The sequence below is a fragment of the Hydra vulgaris genome, chromosome 09 (genome assembly GCF_038396675.1).
Source record: "Hydra vulgaris chromosome 09, alternate assembly HydraT2T_AEP".
NCBI classification, from domain to species: Eukaryota; Metazoa; Cnidaria; class Hydrozoa; order Anthoathecata; family Hydridae; genus Hydra; species Hydra vulgaris.
In genome coordinates this window covers 39,045,001-39,067,500 of record NC_088928.1, presented here as the reverse complement: position 1 = coordinate 39,067,500, position 22,500 = coordinate 39,045,001, and the positions used below count along the sequence as shown (strand labels likewise).

General features: G+C 26.7%; 1 protein-coding gene and 1 long non-coding RNA gene across 2 annotated transcripts in view; both read left to right on the top strand.

Moving 5' to 3' along the window:
• The first annotated feature begins 1,843 nt into the window (after positions 1–1,843).
• Positions 1,844–14,525, top strand: LOC100202601 (probable ATP-dependent RNA helicase DDX49). Its single transcript, XM_065805649.1, has 4 exons — positions 1,844–2,340; positions 2,424–2,685; positions 4,289–4,410; positions 13,767–14,525. The coding sequence occupies exons 1-4, from the start codon at positions 2,099–2,101 to the stop codon at positions 14,428–14,430; spliced, it is 1,290 nt and encodes a 429-aa protein (XP_065661721.1). The 5' UTR covers positions 1,844–2,098; the 3' UTR covers positions 14,431–14,525.
• A 2,041-nt stretch (positions 14,526–16,566) lies between these two features.
• Positions 16,567–22,500, top strand: part of LOC136084772 (uncharacterized) — a 7,484-nt gene continuing 1,550 nt past the window's right edge. Inside the window, exon 1 of the long non-coding RNA XR_010640841.1 lies at positions 16,567–16,903. This is a non-coding gene — a long non-coding RNA (uncharacterized LOC136084772). The remainder of the gene's footprint in view (positions 16,904–22,500) is intronic.

Genomic DNA, 22,500 nt, shown 5'->3' with positions numbered 1-22,500 from the left:
CTATGCTTTCCTTGTAACACGATTTTTAGAAAAGAAGTTAAGAAAAAACACTATGTCAATAAAAAACACAGCAATGGCTAGTATAAGGTAATCATATAGATTATTATTTTGTTGAGCAGCAAAAGTTTGGATGATGAATTAATAAAAAGAAATATAAACTAGTTTTATTTTATAGGTTTGGGATTTCACCTGCTGCAACAGCAGCAATTGCTACAAGTTATCTGCAAGATTTAATTGAAGCAGGATTTCTTAGGATTGCTCATGAAAAGCTGTTAGGTCACAAATGCCACTGGGCCATATGCATGCTTCATTCAAATGAGTTATTTTTGCGTCACCTAATAGAAGAAATTGATGAACTAACATCATGTAGTACTGGCTTTGTAGGTCCTGTGGGAAAATGTCTTACTGATGTTAATAAAATGGAGTACAATCCTCAATTTAAAGCTCTTCCAGAGGGAGAGAGCTTTGTTGACATTCCAGAAACAATACTAAAAAATATGTCAACAGATCAAAAACAAACCTACAAGTTATGCAAAGCAGTTAAGATTGGCGTATTGACACCTAATCTTAGAGAAATTCAATGTGGCCCCCTAAGTCATGCCAGATAGCTCACTACTGGCATGGGATATGACTTAACTGATCAGAATTTGAAAAATCTTGAGTTACTTGTCTTATTTTGTTTACAATTTTACTTTAAACTTTTTTTTGACATTAAAGTTAAAGACAGACTTGAAGATGCTTCCAATTACATTCTGTCGTAATTTCTTTGAAATCAACCTGTTATAGTAAGAGAGATTGTGACTCCCTACATCCAGTTAGGCGCTTGGTATGCGAATCATAAAAGTTTATTAATCTCTTTATTATCTAGTAATAATGCAGAAGACCGCAACTTTGCAGTTGACCGAATTTTGGAACAAAGAGGTAATGATATCCTTGGAGACATGCAAATCAGACCAAGAAAAACACCTAAACTGAACTTTGCAGCAACTACTCTTAAAGAGCTAGTCAAATGGGAAATTGTGTGGTACAAGAACCTGTTTTTACTTGTTCTCTCACTAAAGATAAGTTGGTAATGCTAAGATTGACACCTCTAATAACTCCTTCTGTTAAAATTCATACTAAAAGTACCGAGCGTGCTGTAAAACAAGTGACAGTAGCATCCATGTCAGTAGTTGACCCAGATGCAAGAGATGGATATATTAGAGCTAGAGCTCAACATAGAGAGTTGCTAACTGTTTTTAAAACAAAGAAAGAAATTTTAATAAATTTTCAATGTCAATAGATTTGAAAGATATCTTATTTTATTTATTGTTTTTTTAATAGTGTTATAGTAGTGTTATCAAAATATTATTTGGGTAAGATGAGATAAACCTCCTGTTTTTTGGAGAACCGCATCACTGGCACCACCTTTATTTCTAATGAAACATAAAAAAAACAATTTTTATAAGCAAATTTGTTAATCATTAAAATCTCATTGAAAATTGAAGACGCCCTCCCCTAAAATGTCCAGAATCTGCATTGCTGGTAGGATTCATGCAAGATAATGACTTTGAAACAAGTATAAAAAAAAATTGCAACTGGTCTAAAATCATTATTTGCATTTATTATTTCATCGCAATGAAAAAGAAGGACATGTAAAACATAATAAAGGACAAGTGTGGCAAAAAAGATTTTACTAAATTTTGCAATTTCTGAAAGTGCAAATTTGGGTATCAAAACTTTTTCCAATCAAAAATATTTTTAAGTAAACCCTATTTAAAATTTGATTTTACATAAGAATACACCTTTTCTTAAGCTTTTAGAAGAAAAAAAATTCTTGCTGTACCCTATTGCGCGCCCTCCCGTTTCTAAAATTTAAAAAATATGCATGCGCTTTTTCGCTAAATGTTGGTTTGACTTTTTACTGATATTGATCTTATATTTGATATTTTCAATATATTTGATAATTAAATAAATGATAAAAAAAAATTTCATGTTGACCGTATAATTTTTATTTAATATGCATGATACTTAAAAAAACAAAATAGCTTTTCACTTTTACGAAAAGTTATTTAAAAAGTACGCGTTACAACTGATTTACTTCACGTGTTGTCAAAAAATGGCTACAAAGTTTACAGATTTAGGTCTTCATGAGTGGTTAAATAAACAATGTCTAGAAATGGGCATTTCCAAACCCACTGAAATTCAAGTTAGTTGCATTCCAGAAATTCTTTCAGGGAGAGATTGCATTGGATCTGCGAAAACTGGAAGCGGTAAGACCGCAGCGTTTGCTCTTCCAATTATTCAAAAGCTTTCTGAGGACCCTTATGGGATTTTTGCTCTTATACTAACTCCAACTAGGTAAATCTTTTTTTTTTGTATAGTTTATAAATCTTTATATACTTTAAATAAAATAAAAATTCCTCGTATTAATTAATTACAAGGGAGCTTGCTATTCAGATCGCAGACCAATTTAAAGCACTTGGAAAATCGATTGGTCTTAATGATGCAGTTATAATTGGTGGTCTTGATATGGTTAAACAAGGAATGGAACTAAGCAACCAACCTCATGTTGTAATTGCAACTCCAGGAAGATTAGCTTCACATATAACAAGTGGAACAAAGTTTTCATTAAAAAAAATTAAATTTTTAGTCCTTGACGAAGCTGATCGGTTGTTAGAAAAAAGTTTCGAAAATGATCTTGAGGCAAGCATTTATTTAAATTATATTTTTAAAATTTTGTTTTAGTTATAAGCACTATGTTTGTGTACATAAACATAAATACAAATCGTAGATAAATATATATATATATATATATATATATATATATATATATATATATATATATATATATATATATATATATATATATTATATATATATATATATATAATTTTTATACATAAATATAGTATAATATATAGGGGATAATAATATAGGGGAAGGGCATGTTAGTTAATACATTTTTTAGTTTTTCCTCATTTACTGGAAGGCTTTTATTAGAAAGTATTGTTTAAAGTGACCTGGCATAACTTTTAAGTATTGTTTATGTGTGTAGACATTGCTAAACATTCAGTTTTTTTTATCTTAGAATCCCTGCCTCAAAAAAATATTATTCTAATGGATCAACTAACCTTATGAATAAGGTTAGTTGATACATCTTGTGAGGTTAGTTGATACACTTTATAAGTTAGTCTTGAAAAAGTGATCTATTTAAAAAAACTAGTAATATGTTCTTAAAAAAGTTGTTACAAAATAATTATAACATAATGATACAAAGTAACTGTAAAACATAATAAATAGTTCAGCATTTTCCTGCGACATTGAAATAAGCTTTATCATTACATAAGTAAAAATTTCTATCATTAAATTTAAATGAGTTTTAAATGACCAAATTAAATTAAATAAAATGATTTTAGAAAAACCTTATTCATTTTACAGGTGAATTTGTTTCAATACAGAAGTAAGATTACAACAAAAAAAGAAACAAAAGCAAGAAATTAGGTTAAATAAAATAAGAATAATGACAAAAAAAATAATAAATACAAAAAAAATTCAAAATTTCTCTAAAGCTAATGGGGTTCTAATTTTTTGTCTTTGTAAACATAACATTTCGTTTTTGCTTGCTAGCAATCATACTTTATATTGAAACTACTTACCTCTAAAATTAGGTTTTGATAAAATTTGCTGTTTAGATTTATTTTATAATGATGGAATTTTGAGTAAGTATGCTTTATACATTAAGTTATTAAAATTTAGTTATTACTTCAGATCTGTGACGTATTTAGTGGTGGATATTAATTGCTTAAGAAAATTTAGTTAGATAATAAGAAGGGTTAGTTAATACATGTATTAACTAACCTAACATGTTTTGTATCAACTAACCCTATTACCGCCATTTTGCTTTCTCTTTCTCTATTCAGGCATTTCAACTTATTTCCAAAGAATAAAACTAACCTGAAGTTAAAGTTATAAATATTTCTTCCAACATTGGGGTGGGGAATTACTAAATATAATTAAAACAAAAGACACCTTACCTGGTTTTAAAGATTTCACTTGTGATAACACAAAGCAATTTTTTAAAAATATTATAAATACTTTGTCTTACTCTCTCTTGAAGTTAATACTAGTGAGTTCCTGTTACATTAGCAAATAATAGGTGGCAGCACTTCACCTGTAAAAAGATTTAGTTAGCCAGGAAATTGTGCGTATCAACTAGCTTTGCTTATCAACTAACCTGCCTTTCCCCTTAAGTATAAAAGTAATATAAAACTTGTGCATTTTTTAAAATAACATTAAATGCCTTTAGGTGATTTTTGATAACATTGCTAAAAAGAGACAGACTTTACTTTTCAGTGCAACGATCACTGATGCAATTAATCATTTGAAGGAAGTTGCACATAATCCATTTTGTTATGAGGTCAAATCTGAGTATGTATTAACATTTTTAAATTGTTTTCTTTATTCTTTATCTGATTTCTTAAATTTATAGGAATATTTTAATTTTAAAAGCATATTTATAAAGGGGTCAAATCATTAAATTTCAATCAATGGCCTGTGGCCATCTCTGATTTTCCTGATTTTTACATATTGTTATGTGCATTATGTAGATAGGTTAAATTTTAAATTTCAGACTTTCAAGTACAATGGTTTGAAAATTATAGCCTTAGAATCATGACACAGTGTCCCCCTTCGATTTACACATGGTCAAAACAGACTACTTTAAAGCTGTATAACATTTTTCTCACTTTCAACAAGTGTCTTACTTTTTTAGAATTATTTTCAGGATAGTTCTCTCTTTAAAAAAGTGGTTTTTATTAACTTGTATTAAGTTAAAGAAAAGTTATGACCTCCTTAACTTAGGAAAAATCCTAAAATTGCTAAAATATGCCAAAATGAAACTAGCTGTAGCATTTTTCTATTCATCCACAAGTCTTTACATATAAGTTTTCTGATTAGCTACTACTGTGCAATAAATGAGCAAAATATAGGCAACTTGTTGCAATTTAGAACTCAAATATATCTTAAAACAAAATGTCCATTCGCCTAAAAAGTCCAATTTTCAGCCATTTTGAGATGCTTGTAAATTTTTTTAACACTTTGTTTTGATCTAAGATTAACAGCATATGAGACCATTAGACAAAACTATCTGATAATGCAAACAATATAGACTTGTCAAAATCCCACCAAAAATGCCAGCATTTTTAAATAACTCTAATTTTCAATTATCAGCAGTTGAATGTGTTACTAGAAACCAGTGCCCCTCTAATCTGTTTACTGGCCTATGTGAAGGGTGCAACTAATTATAAGTCATTTCTTAATAAAAAAAAAAGATATGGCTGGTTGTCCTCTCCCTGATCTGGTCTTTATAGTAGATAGGGGCACAAATAAAGGGAACAGTAACTTTTTAGAGACCTTCATTATGGTTCAAATGAAGGTCTCTAAATTAATTTAGATGTTTAGATACTTAATACCTAAATATCTAAATTAATTTTAAATTGAAAGCATTATTTCTTCAAATTCTATTTTATTTTAGGTCACACTAGCTCCCCCCCCCCCTCCAATGCCCACCCACCTACACATACTCCTAGGGTGGGGGAAGGATTTGGGTTGGTACCAATCAAAGGGGGCAATTTGCTTTAAATGCTGGCATTTTTGGTGTGAATTTGACAAGATTATCTTTGCATTTTCTGATAGTTTGGTCTAATGGTCTTATATGTTGTTAATCTTAGATCAAAACAAAGTGTTAAAATAATTTACAAGCATCTCAAAATGGCTAAAAACTGGACTTTTTAGAGGAATTGATTTTTTTTCATCAGCATTAAATGATCTGATCAGTGATTTTACTTTAAACCAGCTTTTTTTCTTTTCTTACTGTAATATTCAGCTCTCAGAATTTTAAAAATTAGGTTGGCAATATTTAGCTGTTTTTAAACTGTTTTTGGTCAGCATCAGATTGGCACAATTTTTAACTTAAAGGTTTCACCCTTACAATATAGAAGTGAGGCGAGGAATGAATTGTCAACCTCAGACATTTGAAAATTTTTAGTTTAAAATTGCTTAAAGTTATAACAAAACCAGTCTTTAAGAAGTGCAGAAACTGGGAAAAAGTGAGGGGTTTAGAATTTTTTTTGATTAATCACCTGCTATCTGCATTATGATCAACTGCAGGTTTGGACAGGCATGCTATGATTATTAGTTAACATTTGAATATGATTTTTTCGTTGACCAATTGACCACAACTGTTTAGATATTTTGATGATTTAAACATTTCAGAAATGCGCTGAAAAAAGAAATGCTGAGTTAAAGTTAAAATAGGAAAAAACTAAAAAAAAACTAAAGAAATCCGAAAAAAAACAAACAAATCCGAAACAACAAAAAACAAAATATATAAGCTTTAAAGTAAACTCAAAAAACTCGAAGTGAAAATAACTTTTTGTTACTTTTTTAATTGCATTTGAAATAAATTACTTCAAAACTGACTTTTTAAAACGATTTATTAATGTTAAGCAAAACGCTTTTACGAATTAGTTCTAATGATTGTTTAATTACGAATTAGTTCTAATGATTGTTTAAATACGAATTAGTTCTAATGATTGTTTAATTACAAATTAGTTCTAATGATTGTTTAATTATGAATTAGTTCTAATGATTGTTCAATTACGAATTAGTTCTAATGATTGTTTAATTACGAATTAGTTCTAATGATTGTTTAATTACGAATTAGTTCTAATGATTGTTTAATTATGTATTAGTTCTAATGATTGTTTAATTACGAATTAGTTCTAATGATTGTTTAATAAATAAAAAAGTTTTATTTAAGTTATTGAAATATAATATTTTTAAATTGTATAAACATTTTTTTCAAAAAGTTGTCAAAAAATATTGTTTAAAATAATAACAATCTTTTTTAATAGTAATTTCAAATCATTTCATGAAATGAAGTTTAAAAAAAAAAGTTTTTAAACAATTCTTCATAAAAATATAAACAAAAACAATAAAGCAATTAAATCATTTCATTGCAATGGGAAGATTTAATTTAAATTATTCATAATTTAAAGTAACTTTAAAAAAGTATTCTTTTAAAAGATTTTCAGAAAGACATGGAAAAATATTTTCAAACATTTAAATTTATCATAAAAAATCTATGCCTACTAAAAAAAAATGTAGATATAACATTTAATTTACACAAAATGCATTTTTTAACGAGCTTATTATAAATGATCATTATAGTTAACTTTTTATTTTGTTTAAAGCCTTCGTATAAAATAAAAACATAAGAAAAGATCAACGATTAAAAGTAAGTCATAACATAACAATTTTTTAATTGCATTTAAATTGGTAAAACATCAAAACTGCTGTGGTCAAACTGTAACGAAAAAAAATTATGTGTGATAAGTTACAGTGTGCGATCGCACGCCATTCCTGTCCAAATCTGCAACTGTAGAAAAAAAAAACCAAGTTAAAAAAACCTAGAAATTCCTTGTATTAATATTGAAAAGTACTACATGAGTATAAAGATCCTATTGCCACAAAAATATGACTTAGTGGTCAGCTTTAAAATGATATTAATAATGAAATTAAAGCAAACAAGAACCTTCTAATCCAAAAGATTGTCTTGATGATTTTATTAGGCTGTGTCAGCACTTTAATTACATAGTCTTTTATTGTTAGATTAGTTTTAAGCTATGACCAAGCTGCTGTTGAACATGGTTTTAGCATAAACAATTCTACTGGAGAAAAAAACATGATCCCTTATAGTATTGTCTCTCAGAGAATTAAATTGTAAAGAACTATCTAATTGCCTTTGGTTTAAAACATCACACAGTTCAAAGTTTTTCGATCAGCTCATCAAAAATATTTTATTGAGCTTGAAAATGCTAGAAAGTAGCTCACCACAGCTGATATCAAAAAGTTCAATTGAAAAAACAAGATCACAAAAAAAGATTTTGTCATGAAAACGATATAGAGTGCATGGAACTTGCTGAGAAAAAAGTTGAACCTGAGTTATGTCAAGAAAGAATTAATATGAAAGAGTGAAACCAAGCAAGGTGTTTTCGTATAAATACAAATTAAAGAACTTGAAAAAAATAAAAATAACATAAGATAGTAAAAAAGTTTTTACTATTTTATGTTATTTTTCTTTTTTAAATTTATTCTGATTTTCTAAATGTTTTTTTTTTTTTTAGTTTGTTTGTTTAACCATAAAATTGAAAAAAATTACAGATTTAGTTATAATTTTACAAAATTGGGTTTGTTGTTATTTGTATAGTTAAAAACTAGTCATTGAAGTGACACCTTAATAAAATAAACAAATAAAGCAAAAAACAAACAAACAACAAAAAGTAATAATATAGATAGAGACCAAAAAATAATTTAATAAAAAGAAGAATAATAACTATTAAAAAAAAGCCAGACTAATAACAAAAAAGGAAAAAGTGAATGAGATAACAAACGTTTAACAATCAGTAGGATGATAGAAAATAAAGAAGAAAACAAAAAGATATATTTAAATATTATGATGATACAAAAAAATATGAAATCACTTGAATCATAGCAGCAAATGTAAAACGCAACAAGAATAAAAATAATTAGCAACAACACCACACATAAAAAAAAAGCACAACATTATAAACAATACACATATGACCATGTCAATATAAACGATGCACAAAATTACATGACAGTATAAAGAAAAATATAAATACACAACAATATAAGCAATACACTAAAATACATGACAATATAAACAATGCAAACAACATAAATTAATAAAACTGTTTTTTTTTTGTTTTCTTTTGATAACTTATTAGAGTTTTTTTTATTTTCGAATTTCTCAAGCACATTCTTTCTTTTAACTTTGCTTTTAGTTGTTCTGTTTGTTTAATATTTTTTTTCAATTTATATTCTTTAATATTTTCATTATTTTCACTTCATTAGTTTTTTGTAAAGCTTTTATTCTTAACAATTTTTCTTTTTTTTTCTTTTTTCTATTTTTCAGCTTTTCGCTGTTAAGAAAATATCTCCTCCATTTTTTAGTTTGTTATAGGAGTGGTAGTAACTTGTGAATTAAGTTAGGTGTTGTAACTGGTGTTTTTTTGAAAAATTATTTGATTAATTCTATAAATAATTTTTTTACTGTTTAAAAAAACCAAATTGCTACTTTTTATTTCTCTTTTTTCCTCATATCTCAAAAAAGTTATCATAAATGTCACCATTTAAATTAGTTTGCAACTTAGTAATAAACAAACAAGCTGCCTAAAACTTGTTTTTGCTTCTTTTAAAGATAGGGGAAGTCTTAGCATAGTTTTGTAAACTTTTTCTAAAGTTTCCATTGTTTTCATGTACTGTTATTTCATGTTAAATACAGTTTAAAATTTCTTAAGGTGATGATTTAAAAGTTATTTCTTTTTGTACTTTTTATTGCTGATATTGTATGCATTATACCTTTTGATAATTTTTCAGCTTTAGTTTTTTTTTTTTTTTTACAAGTTGACTTAAACTTATAGTAAAATGCTGATTTTACTTCTAGTTAAATTTTTATTAGGCTATTCTCTTGTAGAAATAAATGTATATATATTTCTCTTGACATTTTAACAGTTTGGATGTTTTAAAATATTATCCGGCAATTCTGAATCTGATTTATAGTCTAGATTATGTAAATAGCACAGTGAACCAGCATTGTTCTAATCTTTTCAACAACAGTGAACATATTTTTGACAATGTCTGTATTGTGTTTAAGATTCTATAGTAAAAGCAAATTTTTTTATGAGATTTTATCAGAGCGCGCCTCATATATAATATATAGCTATATTCGAGAAAAAGTTGTTATAATTGCCTAAAACTGTTTATTGAACAGTCCATTATGTTGTCTTGAACATACAGCCACAATGTAGTCATAATTGTTATAAACATCGACTGTTTTCTGTGGATTTTTTTTATATATATAACAATAACCTGTGGCTGCTGTGTAACACATAGAAGAAGTTGCAGAACTGAATGTTATAAGTATGCTTATAAACCCTCTTTCTCACTTAAGTTAACATTGGTATCCATGCATGCGTAATGAGCATTGTGCAATGAGAAAATAATTTATCTTTAATAACTTAAACAAGTTTTTGGCAGATAAGATAAGATAAGCTACCATAAAGTAAAATTATAGATAAGCAAGTCCCTATAATTTTACTTTATGGTAGCAGTTTAATAAAATGCTCACAATTCTAATAAAGTGTTTGAAAATTACTTACTTTACCTATAATATATACAAATGTAACATTAAATATATTTAATATATATATGTTACCTTACTCTTACTTTTGTTGTCCTTTTATTTCTAAAAATATATTTCTCAATGGTGTTGAGTTGGGTTAAAAATTTCCCAAAAATTTTTCAAAAAAGATAAGTTATTTTATAATTAACGGGTAAAATTTTGTCTTATTTAGACAGTTGTTATGGACAATTTTATGGTAAAATATTGTGAAGTAGATTATAAAAATTTTAGAAAGCCCCTTTGTAAAACACTTTTTTTGGTATTATTTTGAGTTTTTTTATTATAACTTTAAGTAGCAACTATGATAATTTGTTTTCAAAATTTTCTAAAACTGTTTTATCCCATTATTTGCTAAGCATATTGATGTCCATTACAGTAGCAAGCTTTGTTTAAGGCTTTACATAATGTACACCCCCATCCTTAAAGGGAATGGGGCATTTCTAAATATCTATTAAATTGGCCTATTTAATATTTACAGTATTTTACAATTTTTTCTTGATTTAAAGACTTTATTGATTAATGAAAGGCAAAAAGTAAATAAAAATATTTTGCTAAATTTGAACTATTTAAAAATATAGTTAGCAATAAAGATAAAGAACTAATCATTTTGAGGTCATAAATTCCACCTCAATGTTTAAATAAGTGCTTTTAAGACTTAAGTCTCACTCACCCCAAACTTGCTAGGGCACTTATGACTTAATAAATCAATAAATTAAAAAATTAGGTGGGGGGAATCTGTAAAAATACCAACTGTTTTCTTTAAAATAAAAATAAAAAAAGGTCCATAAAAACTAACATCACCTAACTGAATTGTGTCTATTACCCAACTAGCCAACTAAATTCGTTAAAAAACCGACTGTAACTTGAAAATCACCTTAGGGGTAGAACAACCCCTTTCCCCACACACCCTTCCCCAAAAATCGTCTTTGTATGCAATCTTTACACATAAAAATATTTGCTTCTTTAAAACACTCTACAAAAATAAAACACAATAAAACTTATTAATCTAAAAAAAAATTTATTCTTGTATTTTGTAAATATTTGACATCGTATTTGAGAGAAGTAAAAGCTAGAAATATTTTATACACAAGCTCAAAAGACAAGTTAACTCGGAAAATATCTACTATTTGTTGTTTCACTAAAGTAATGTAAAAGTAAGATATAACAACTGGAGCGTTTTGTTGCTTTTTTATAAAAATGCGCCATTCTTAAATTGACTATAAAAATTATGTGCATTTTTCGCTCGTGGGTCTTTATTATTTAATACTTTTTGTTGAAATATTTAAATAATACCCAAATACTATGATGATAAAATGCATATTTTTGAAACAAAGAAATAACAAAAAATTAAAATTTTATAAAACTATATAATAACTATAAGCTTATTGCAAAAAGATTTTTTTTTTAAATTCATAGAAGTTTTGAGCAAAATTTCCCAAAAATTTTCAACCCAAGTGTTGAGTATGGTAATTATAATGTTTATGATTTATTAACTTGTTACATTTTTTTGGGGTTATGTTGTAGTATATATTGTAGTTATAGGTAAATTGTATAAAGCAGCATTGCCTCCTAAAAAAGCATAAAATATCATATTTTTGAAAACCTCCTAAAAAGACCTAAGGTTTTTCAAAAAACTTTTTAAATATTCTAATTTATTTAAACTATCCTAATTTATTTGACTTTTTATTTTAAAATTATTTTTATTTTTTTATTTTTTATGTTAAGCATTGGAAATTCTTCATATGTTAAGCATTAGAAAGATTTCCATAAAGGGCAAAAAAGCCAACTTTTGCCCTGTTTTTAGGAAAATGTTACTTTTTCAGTTTTTGTTTATACACATGGATAGAAATAAATGTTGTCTTTTTTTTTCTAAATTTACTTTGTAAATATGTTGTTAAAATAACTTTTCTCTTTAAATGCTTAATGTTGACAGTTAACAACATAGTGCACTTCAATTGCAGAATAATTCTGCTTCAAGCTTTGCTTTATCTGTCTTAGTGTTAGTGATATCAAAGACATTGAACTTTTTATGTTAATCCAAATCTAAATTTTTTTTTCAATTTCCTTCAGAGCCTGAGTTTATTGCTGGTAACTCTGTTTCTAAATCTTTGCAAGACATATCCTTTGAAAATTGTTTTCCTTCTGCCTGTTTTTAATCAATTTTTTTGTCAAAATTAATTGTTATAAGAGAATTTAAAGACTTAGCGATGCTTTTTATGTGGTCAAATTTCATTTGCACTTGTGAACTTGACTGGTTCTGATAAAAACAAGGTTGACCATACAATTTCAGACAAGCAACCATTAGAATTGTTAATAAAAATGCTTAGAATTGCTGTATATTGATGTAAGATTAAACTCTCTCCAGCTACTGCATAAGCAGTACTGTGCAAAATATCCTTAGGTAAGTAGACAAGATTTAGTAGGATAAATCTTAATTTCAAATTCATATTACTTGAATTGCTTTTATTGGTAGTAAAAAAACTTATATTTTTATTTTTGACAACTATTAAAGTCGTTTATCCAAGTCACCAAACCTTCCATAAAGAAAAAAGCAAAAAAATTGTCTTTTTGTAATTACTTCAAATCTACTATATGTCCTTGGATCTACAACTTTATATATTATGCAATAATGTAACTGAATGAAGGACCTTTTGGTATAAATGATCCATTTTTATTTTGGCATTCAGATTTTCTATTTTCTCAGAAAGTTTTAATTTCGATGAACTATTTCTGTAGTACTAAGTTTGTTGGGAATAGTTGAAATTATTTTTCCCACTAGAAAAGTTTCTAGAAAATTCTCTTAATACTATTTTTATAAAATCTTTTTTTTTTTTTTTTATAAAATTCTTTAAATTTTAATTTTTTAATACAGATTTTAATTATGGCATATTTATCCTCAGTTAAAAAATGACTAAAAAGTATATGTTTTTAAAATTATGTAAATAAAAAAATTTTAAAATTGGTATAAATAGCTGAAATAGAATGTAAAAAACAATAGAGATCATATATATTATCAAAATCTTGATGCAAACAATAAAAATGCAGTTAAAAACATATTAAAGGTCATAAAAGTACAAAAGGAACCAATAAGAATGATGTTATAAGAAAATAGAGTGTCATTTTTAAAAGGTTCACTTGTTTATTGATATTGGGATTTTTCTGTTTTGTATACATACACTTACAGTATAAACTTTCTTAGAGTTTTAATAAAAGTATACACACACAGATATATATATATATATATATATATATATATATATATATATATATATATATATATATATATATATATATATATATATATATATATATATATATATATATATATATATATATACATATATATATATATATATATATATATATATATATATATATATATATATATATATATATATATATATATATATATATATATATATATATACAGAAATATATATATATATATATAAAATTATTATTTTATTTTTAACAATGGTTTAATTAGAGAAGCACTATCATTTATATTTGTTTTTAGTTTTGCTACTGTAACAGAGCTTGATCAAAGATATCTACTAATACCATCTCAAGTAAAAGACTGCTATCTAGTGCATTTGCTTCAAAATTTTCCCGAAAAATCTGTTATAATATTTACTCAAACATGTCGAAGTTGTCAGGTGATATCATTTATGTTACGAAAAGTAGAATTTAAATGTGCTGGACTTCATTCTGTAATGTCTCAGAGAGAGAGACTTGCATCTTTAGGACGCTTTCGTTCCGGACACGTTAAAATACTTGTTGCTACTGACGTAGCTAGTCGCGGATTGGATATACCTCTTGTTCAACTTGTGATAAATTATAACGTACCTGCTTCACCTAAAGACTATGTTCATAGAGTAGGTCGAACTGCTCGTGCTGGAAGAGGGGGAATGGCTCTAACCCTTTTAACTCAATTCGATATTGATAGACTCAAAGCTATTGAAACCTTTATCGGTTTGAAAATGAAAGAATTTGAAACAAATGAAGATGATGCTGTCAAACTTTTAAAGCCTATATCAATTATAAGAAGAGAAGTAGAAATTAGATTGAATGATGCAAATTTTGGAGAAAAAAAGAAAAATAATAAAAGAAAATTAGGTTTATTAAACTCAAACAATAAGCCAAAATTGTTCAATAAAAAAAAGATAACTGATGTAACGTAAAAAAAAAGATAACTGATGTAACGTAAAAAGCTTAGTTTGTTATAGTTAAATATTTAATTTTTTTTTAAATTAAGACAATGAAATTTTTTTTGGTATTGATGTCATATTTCAAGGGGACTATTATATCTACCTGAGGAAAAATATTTAAAACACAAAATCTGTAAGAACGAAGTTAATTACAAAAACTATAAAAACTTAATCGAAAAAAAAATGGATCAATAATAACCCTTTAACAGTCCCGTGTTTTTTTCTAAATACTGTCGCTATTGGTCCAGCTTTTTTTTTTTTTTTGAAGTGGTCTCTAAATGTTCCGTGTTTTTCTACTAATAAAAAAAAAGTTTTTTACATTTTTAACATGATTAAACACTACAAAATGTTATTATTCAAGTTTAAGAATATATAATCATACAAAATTTTAAAAATGTATTCACTAGCATTCACTTTTTTTATGATGATTAAAAAAGCATGGAGCTGCACAAAGTCCTACATCACATTCTACACATTCATATCTTGAATCTTTTCGAATTTTGTGTTTGTAACATACCGCGCACCTTCTTTTAGCATTAATCTTTTATTATAGTTTTCAATATTGATTCATCAAATATATTTTTTTATTATTGATTCATCAATGTATAATTTTCTATCTTTTCGTGAGTAAATATTCTCTTTTTGATAATAATTTTTGCACTGAAAGAACTTCTTTATTTGTCGTATTTAAAATTAAATTAAACACGTGTAAAAGTGAATTATTGAAACAAATGTTCTGTAATTATGTAGTAATGAATTTTGTGACAAGTAGACGTATAACTACTATTTAAAAAAAAAATAAAAGTAAATGATTTATGAGAATCCTGTCGTGGTAATTTAAAGCCATCATCATATTTCCAAATATTGCTAAAAGTTGTCTAACTTCTCTAACCGCCAAAAATAAGGAAAAATGAAGTAGTCGGTAAAATGCGAACCATAGTTCTATCGGTTGTTAATAATAAAATATTTTTCATTTTCCGTTTGCCGTTAAATTATCTTACTTTATACTTTTGACTTCAAACAGAAACTAATTATATTTAATTTAAAAGAAATACAATATATTTTAAATAAAATATATCAAATTCCACAATATATAATTTAAATTAAAAAATTGAAGAGCAAAGACTTTTTTAAACATAACTGTAGTGGTCATTAAGATATAATGTCTTGGTTCGCAAAAAAGTTCGGTTTGCAGTTCGCATTTTACCGATTACCAAAAAAATTAATCTGCTTCTTCAAAAGTAGGTATTTAATTTCTTCAGCATTTATTGAAAGCAAAAACAAATCTTAAAAAAGGTGTGGCGCCGTATTTTAGGGAAACTTTTCGATCAATCTAAAAATGTAAAAATTCTTACCCTAATAAAAAAGTTAAAGATTCTCTTTTCAAAATTGAATTTACTAGTTAAAGTTGCAAATAGTACATATTTTAATGAAGATGAGCTGCACGGTTGTAAATTAATTCGTGCTTTAGCAACTACAAATATTGACTTTTTAGATATTATTTGTTATAGATGTAAACTTTAATTAAATGAAAGTAATCTATTTCTCAGTTTTGATATCAACTTTCTTGCTATGGAATAACAAATGCTTTTTTTTACTTAAAGTTTATATTTTACAAACCACAAGTTTTTGTATAATGTATTGGTTTCGTTTTTGTTTCTTTTTTAATTATTTGTCTCGTAGTCTAAAAAGACTTACTATCATCGACATACTAGCACTTTCCCTTTAATACAGTTCCACCAAGTTCCACTTCCACTTCCCAAACAGTTCCACCAGGTTCCACTTCCACTTCCCAAACAGTTCCACCAAGAGATAACCACAGAGAGAAACTTTATAGGAAAAAATAAAGCAACAATTTAGCTCGTTTCAATTTTTTTAACAACCGCATTGCCAACACCTGGAATTGCCGCATTGCCTCTACCTTCCATCTTTTAACAGCTTCAAAGCGAGCTTTGTTAGGTTCCAAATTTACAACAGCTACCAACTCTCTTTAGTAGAAGTTGCATTATGAGCTTCACAAATACTATTTATAATTTAAAATCTACATTTTATGGTGTCAATTATTTTTACTTTTGTAGTATCAAAAGTTTGTACTACATTTATAAGTACTACTACCCAGTGAAAAAAAAAACCGCGTCCCACATGGGTTCCGCGTGGGTTCCGTGTGGGATTGATGGGATTTATGTGGGACGGATTTTCCCATGTGGTATCCGTATGGAAATTTGTCACCTTAAACCCATGTGGGTAATCCCACATGGGTTACATGTGGGAACCATATGGTATTTACACACATGGGAAATCCCACGTGGGTTTCCTGTGGGATTTGCATGGGAATTAATTTAAAAGCTGGAAACTAAAAAAAAATTTTTAAATCGACATTGCATTGCGTTACGTTTATATTGTGTGAAAATATTTTATATTAATAAAGAGAATGGCAAGCAAGTATGTAAGTACCACGAATAATTTTTATCTTTCTTTCTAGAAATAAGATTAAGATTTGTGCAAATAGACGTATTATTAAGATAATATAATAGTTATTTGAATATAGATCTTGAGTAAATTATTTGCAAACAATTAACTGATGCAAGTTGAAAGGTTGTCAAAAACCAATCTTGCATGCATGGGACACTGCAGTGTCCCACAAAGAAATGCAGGTTTGAAAGTCAAAGAATTCCCAATTTTCTTTATTAAAAAAAGAAAAAAATAGGATAGAGATGGGTTTCTGTAACTTTTTTTATGCTCCAAAACTTTTAACTTTATATATAATAAGGTCCTTAAGACTTAAGGGACTTACGAACTACATTGAGGAACAAAAACAGGATATTTACAGAAACTTTTCAATTTTTAATCTGGAGTACCACAGTGTTATTGAGAATAAAGCCTCTGGGTCCAGTTTTCAAAGTAATATGATCTAAGTAATGTTTAAATAAAATAATATGCTTTAAAATGCATATAGTTATACTTATAACTCCTGATAGTTAACTATATGTATAACTAGTTATACATATAATTATTATTAATATATAAAATATAAATATACTTATTTTTTAAGGTTATGCTTGAACAAATTAGTACCAATTAATTCAAATTCAAGATTTAGTTAAAGTTCAAGTTAATGTTCTTATTTATTCATTGTTTATGTTAATTTTATATTTATTTGTTCAAATTTAACAGTTAGTACTATATTTTACTACAGTAAGAATGTTTATCATTGTTGAACGTGATTTTATTAGTAACTTAATTTTATTTTCAACATATTTTGACAACACCCTTTATATTTTGAATGATGACAGCTTTACTTTTCTATTGATGTTAAATTTATTACGTTTCAATAACTCAGATTGAATCTTAACTGAATTATTGTAAGCTTTGTAAGGGTTTGTTGTATATCAAATGGGGTTGTAAATAAAGTAAAAATAATATATATATATATATATATATATATATATATATATATATATATATATATATATATATATATATACAGTATGTCAAAAAAGTCACCCCCTGTTGAGTTTTCAATAAAAACAAAGTTTTATATGCTTAAATTTAGATATTTTACCTCAATTTTATTTTTTTTATTGAATTTATATCAAAAAACATTTTTATAACAAGAAATTAATATTCTTATACTTGAAACAAAAATTATCCACTAAATTAGAAAAAGTGTATGTCAAAAAAGTGTATCACCCCCTAATCATTTTTTAACTTTTCTGTTGTTTAAATTAGTAAAATTGCAGAAAATAAGTCAAAAACAATCAAATTTGATTGATAGAAGTTTTTCTAACTAATTTTTTAGCAAAGTTTGTTTTCTTTTTAGGTTCTTAATAAGAAAATTATGGCGAAAAGATATGAAATTCAGGATTCAGTAAAAAAACTGATCCTGGGACACTATAAAAGTGGAAAAGGATATAAAACTATTTCTAAAATTGTCCATGTTAAGCCTATTAGTGTAAGAAATATCATTAGAAATTATAAAAAAATAGGTACTGTTAAAAATTTGCCAAGAAAAAGACGCCCAGCTAAGACTACCCAACGCATTGATTGATAGAGAAATTATTCGAAAAGTTGAACAAGATCGAGGATTATCTGCACCAAAGCTTGCGAAAGATTTACAAACAGATCATGGTATAATTGTAGATCCTCAAACTGTTCACAATCGCTTGAAAAATCAAGGTTTTGTAGGTAGAGTTGCTCTAAAAAAGCTTTTTTTGAGTAAAAAGAATCGAAAGAAAAGATTGGCTTGGGCTAAGAAACATTCAAATTGGACTATTGACCAATGGCAAAGAGTTTTATGGCCTGATGAAAAAAAAATTTGTTTGTTTGGTTCTGATGGTATCATAAGCAAATGGAGAAAAAATGGTGAACACCAAAATCCTAAATGTATGAGACCAACTGTCAAGCATGGGGGAGGTGACATTAAGCTTTATTATAAAATTTCAATATAATATATACTTCTAACTTATTTTTTCCTCTTATCATAGGTCAAATGATGGTTTGGGGCTCTTTTGCTTGGGGTGGTGTTGGCGAACTCAAATTCATTGATGGAATAATGACAAAAGAGGTTTATACTGACATTCTGAAGCGAAAACTGAGATCAAGCGCCAGAAGTGCTGGCTTATCTCGTAATTTTATCTTTCAACAGGATCGAGATTCTAAACACACATCAAAGTTAGCTACTGAGTGGTTAAAGAAAAACAGTATTAAGATGTTAGATTGGGTTCCTCAGTCACCAGACCTAAATCCAATTGAAAATTTATGGAATCTTTTTAAAATTAAAGTAGCTGATCAAAAACCATCCAGTTTGTCGCAATTAAATGCAATTCTCATTGAGGAGTGGGAAAAGTTTGACACACGATGGCTTAAAAACTTAGTAAATTCAATGCCTAAAAGATGTCTTGCAGTCATCAAGGCAAAAGGCGCACAAAGAGACTATTAATTTTATATTAGCAAAATAATTATTTAAAGGGTGATACACTTTTTTGACTTACACTTTTTCTAATTTAGTGGATAATTTTTGTTTTAAGTATAAGAACATTAATTTCTTGTAATAAAAATGCTTTTTGATATAAATTCAATATTTAAGAAAAAAAATCGGGTCAAAAATCTATATTTAAGCATATAAAAATTTGTTTTTATTGAAAAACCATCAGGGGGTGATAGACTTTTTTGACATACTGTATATATATATATATATATATATATATATATATATATATATATATATATATATATATATATATATATATATATATATATATATATATATAATATATATATATATATATATATATATTATATATATATATATATATATATATATATATATATATATATATATATATATATATATATATATATATATGAATATAACATTAAAACAATAAAATTGATACAAAATTTCACTTTAAAACGAATACCATTAACATTGTGATGATAATAGCATTAGGAAACTAGTATTTATGTATTATTATTACTATAAAATACTATAAAAATATATGTAATACTATAAACAAATAGTTTTTTAATTCATTTTATAAAATGGAGACTGACAACTGATAATTAATGGAAATAAATACAAATTATAAAAATCATATTAATAATATTACTAAATACTATATTAATGCTAGTCTACAAAGTTAAAAACTAATTTAGAGCATTGTTATTAGTTCTTTTACGATTCGCACTTCCACTTCTGTCTCTCAAATTTATAAAATAGGTGGTCAAAGCTTGCTCAATAGGTAGGTTCTCAGCATAACAATGCTTTTTTCTTACACTTTCTAAAGAGAAATATGGCAAATTGATTACTTATTTTACTTAAATTGTAGGGTCATCTATGCATAATGATGTCAGATGATGACCCGGTTTATTGAACAACTTCACCCTTTATCAAACTCAGTCAATTTTTTGCCATCTCCCATTGAAAATGATGTCAGTTTTTGTTATCGTATTATGATGGTATATCTGAATTGTTAATATAATATAAAAAATGCATATACCATCAATTTTTTTCTGGTTCAATTATACATTTATTCTCAACAGTACTAAAAGTAAAAAAAAAAAAACTTAAATTGTTCTTTCAGATAAGCAAGCTAATTTCTGAATTTAAATTGTTTTTCCTTTGATCCTCTACAGTTTTAAGCAACAAAAGCAAGAAGTTTTTAGACCACATTGTTGGTGTAAATACCTCTAAAACCTGCTCATAGCTAGCATAAATTGTTTTACTTTTTTTTAAAATAAAATATTTTACTTTTTTTTTTAATTCAATTTTTTAATTGACATTATTTTGGTCTCAGCATCCCCTCCCCATTGTCAATTATTGTTAAACTCACACTGCCCCTCTATCTACTGGCATCATTTATGGATGATCCCATAGCCTAAACACATAATTCAGTTAAAATTCAATCTGAGTTATTGAAACGTAGTAAATTTAACATCAATAGAAAAGTAAAGCTGTCATCATTTAAAATGTAAAGGGTGTTGTCAAAATATGTTGATAGTAAAATTAAGTTACTAATAAAATCACGTTCAACAATGATAAATATTCTTGCTGTGGTAAGAATTAGTACTAGTTAACAAATTTGAACAAATAAATTTAAAAAAACAATGAACAAATAACTTGAACTTGAACTAAATCTTGAATTTGAATTAATTGGTTCTAATTTGTTCAAGCATAACCTTAAAAAATAAGTTTATATAATAAATTTTATGTATAACTAGTTATACATATAGTTAACTATCAGGAGTTATATGTATAACTGCATGCATTTTAAAGCATTTTATTTAATTTATATATTACTTTAGATCATATTATTTTGAATACTGGACCCAGAGACTTTATTCCCAATTACACTGTGGTACTCCAGATTAAAAGTTTCTGTAAATATCCTGTTTTTGTTCCTCAATGTACTTCGTTAGTCCCTTAAGTTTTATGAACCTTATTATATATAAAGTTTAAAGTTTTGGAGCCTAAAAAAAGTTACAGAAACCTCCCTATCTCTACCCTATTTTAATTTTTTTTTTAATAAAGAAAATTTGACTTTCAAACCTGCATTTCTTTGTGGGACACTGCAGTGTCCCATACATGCATGCTTGGTTTTTGGCAACATTAGAACTTGCATCAGTCAATTGTTTGCAGATAATATACTCAAGAACTATATTCAAATATCATATGAACATGTTAGAGAATGTTCATATGATATTTGAACATCACAAATTTAATAATATTGTTGTGATATGTTGTATAAATAATTCCATAATAGATTATGATATGAAGATAAGATAGGATATGAAGGCAATGATCAAAGAATAAATTTACTTATAGAAATTTAGATGTTTGTTTATTAGTTTCAGAATATTATGTGTGACCGCGGCCTTCTATAATAAGAAGCCTTGACATCGCGCAACAAAGTTGTTAAACTGAAGGCCAATTCCTAATACTATGTTTATATTTTCATCTATTAACATTAGACGAAAGTTTGTGTTCGCGCTTTTTTAATAAATCTTTAAAATTTGATTGGTTTATAAATTAGATAGCCCAACATCAAGACGATAACGTTGAAAGGTTCAAGGCGTTAACATTGTAAGGTAATAATATTGTCAAACTAACGATAAGTTTTTTTAATAATTAAAATGCCTTAAAAATGCCTTTAAAATGCTGTGTATCTCTTTGCAAGTCGAACTATCTCAACTACAACAAAAATATCAATACTCAAATACGACAAAAATATCAATTTATAAATTCCCGAAGAATCTAGAGGAGAGAAAAAGATGTAGTGAAGCTATCCCAAGAACTGGTTTTATTGTTACAGACTATACAGCATTATGTCAGCTGCATTGGCCAAATGAAGCACCTTTTGAAAGCAAATATGGGAAGCAACGACCTTTAAACCCATCATCTGTTTTTAAAATATTCCGCCTAGTTGTTTAGCTACACCAGCAAGTAAAGTTAGAAAAAATGTAACTTCAAGCGGTTTTCGAAACATTTTACCAGATGAGTTAAATGATTTTCTAAAAGAGAATGAACTTATATTTGACGATATT

Bases quoted from the DNA above. Each gene is read 5' to 3' on its own strand.
- LOC100202601 (XM_065805649.1), top strand. From the start codon at position 2,099: ATGGCTACAAAGTTTACAGATTTAGGTCTTCATGAGTGGTTAAATAAA. The intron at 2,686-4,288 runs GCAAGCATTTAT...AAATGCCTTTAG, and splicing joins GTTTCGAAAATGATCTTGAG to GTGATTTTTGATAACATTGC. The intron at 4,411-13,766 runs GTATGTATTAAC...ATTTGTTTTTAG, and splicing joins TGTTATGAGGTCAAATCTGA to TTTTGCTACTGTAACAGAGC.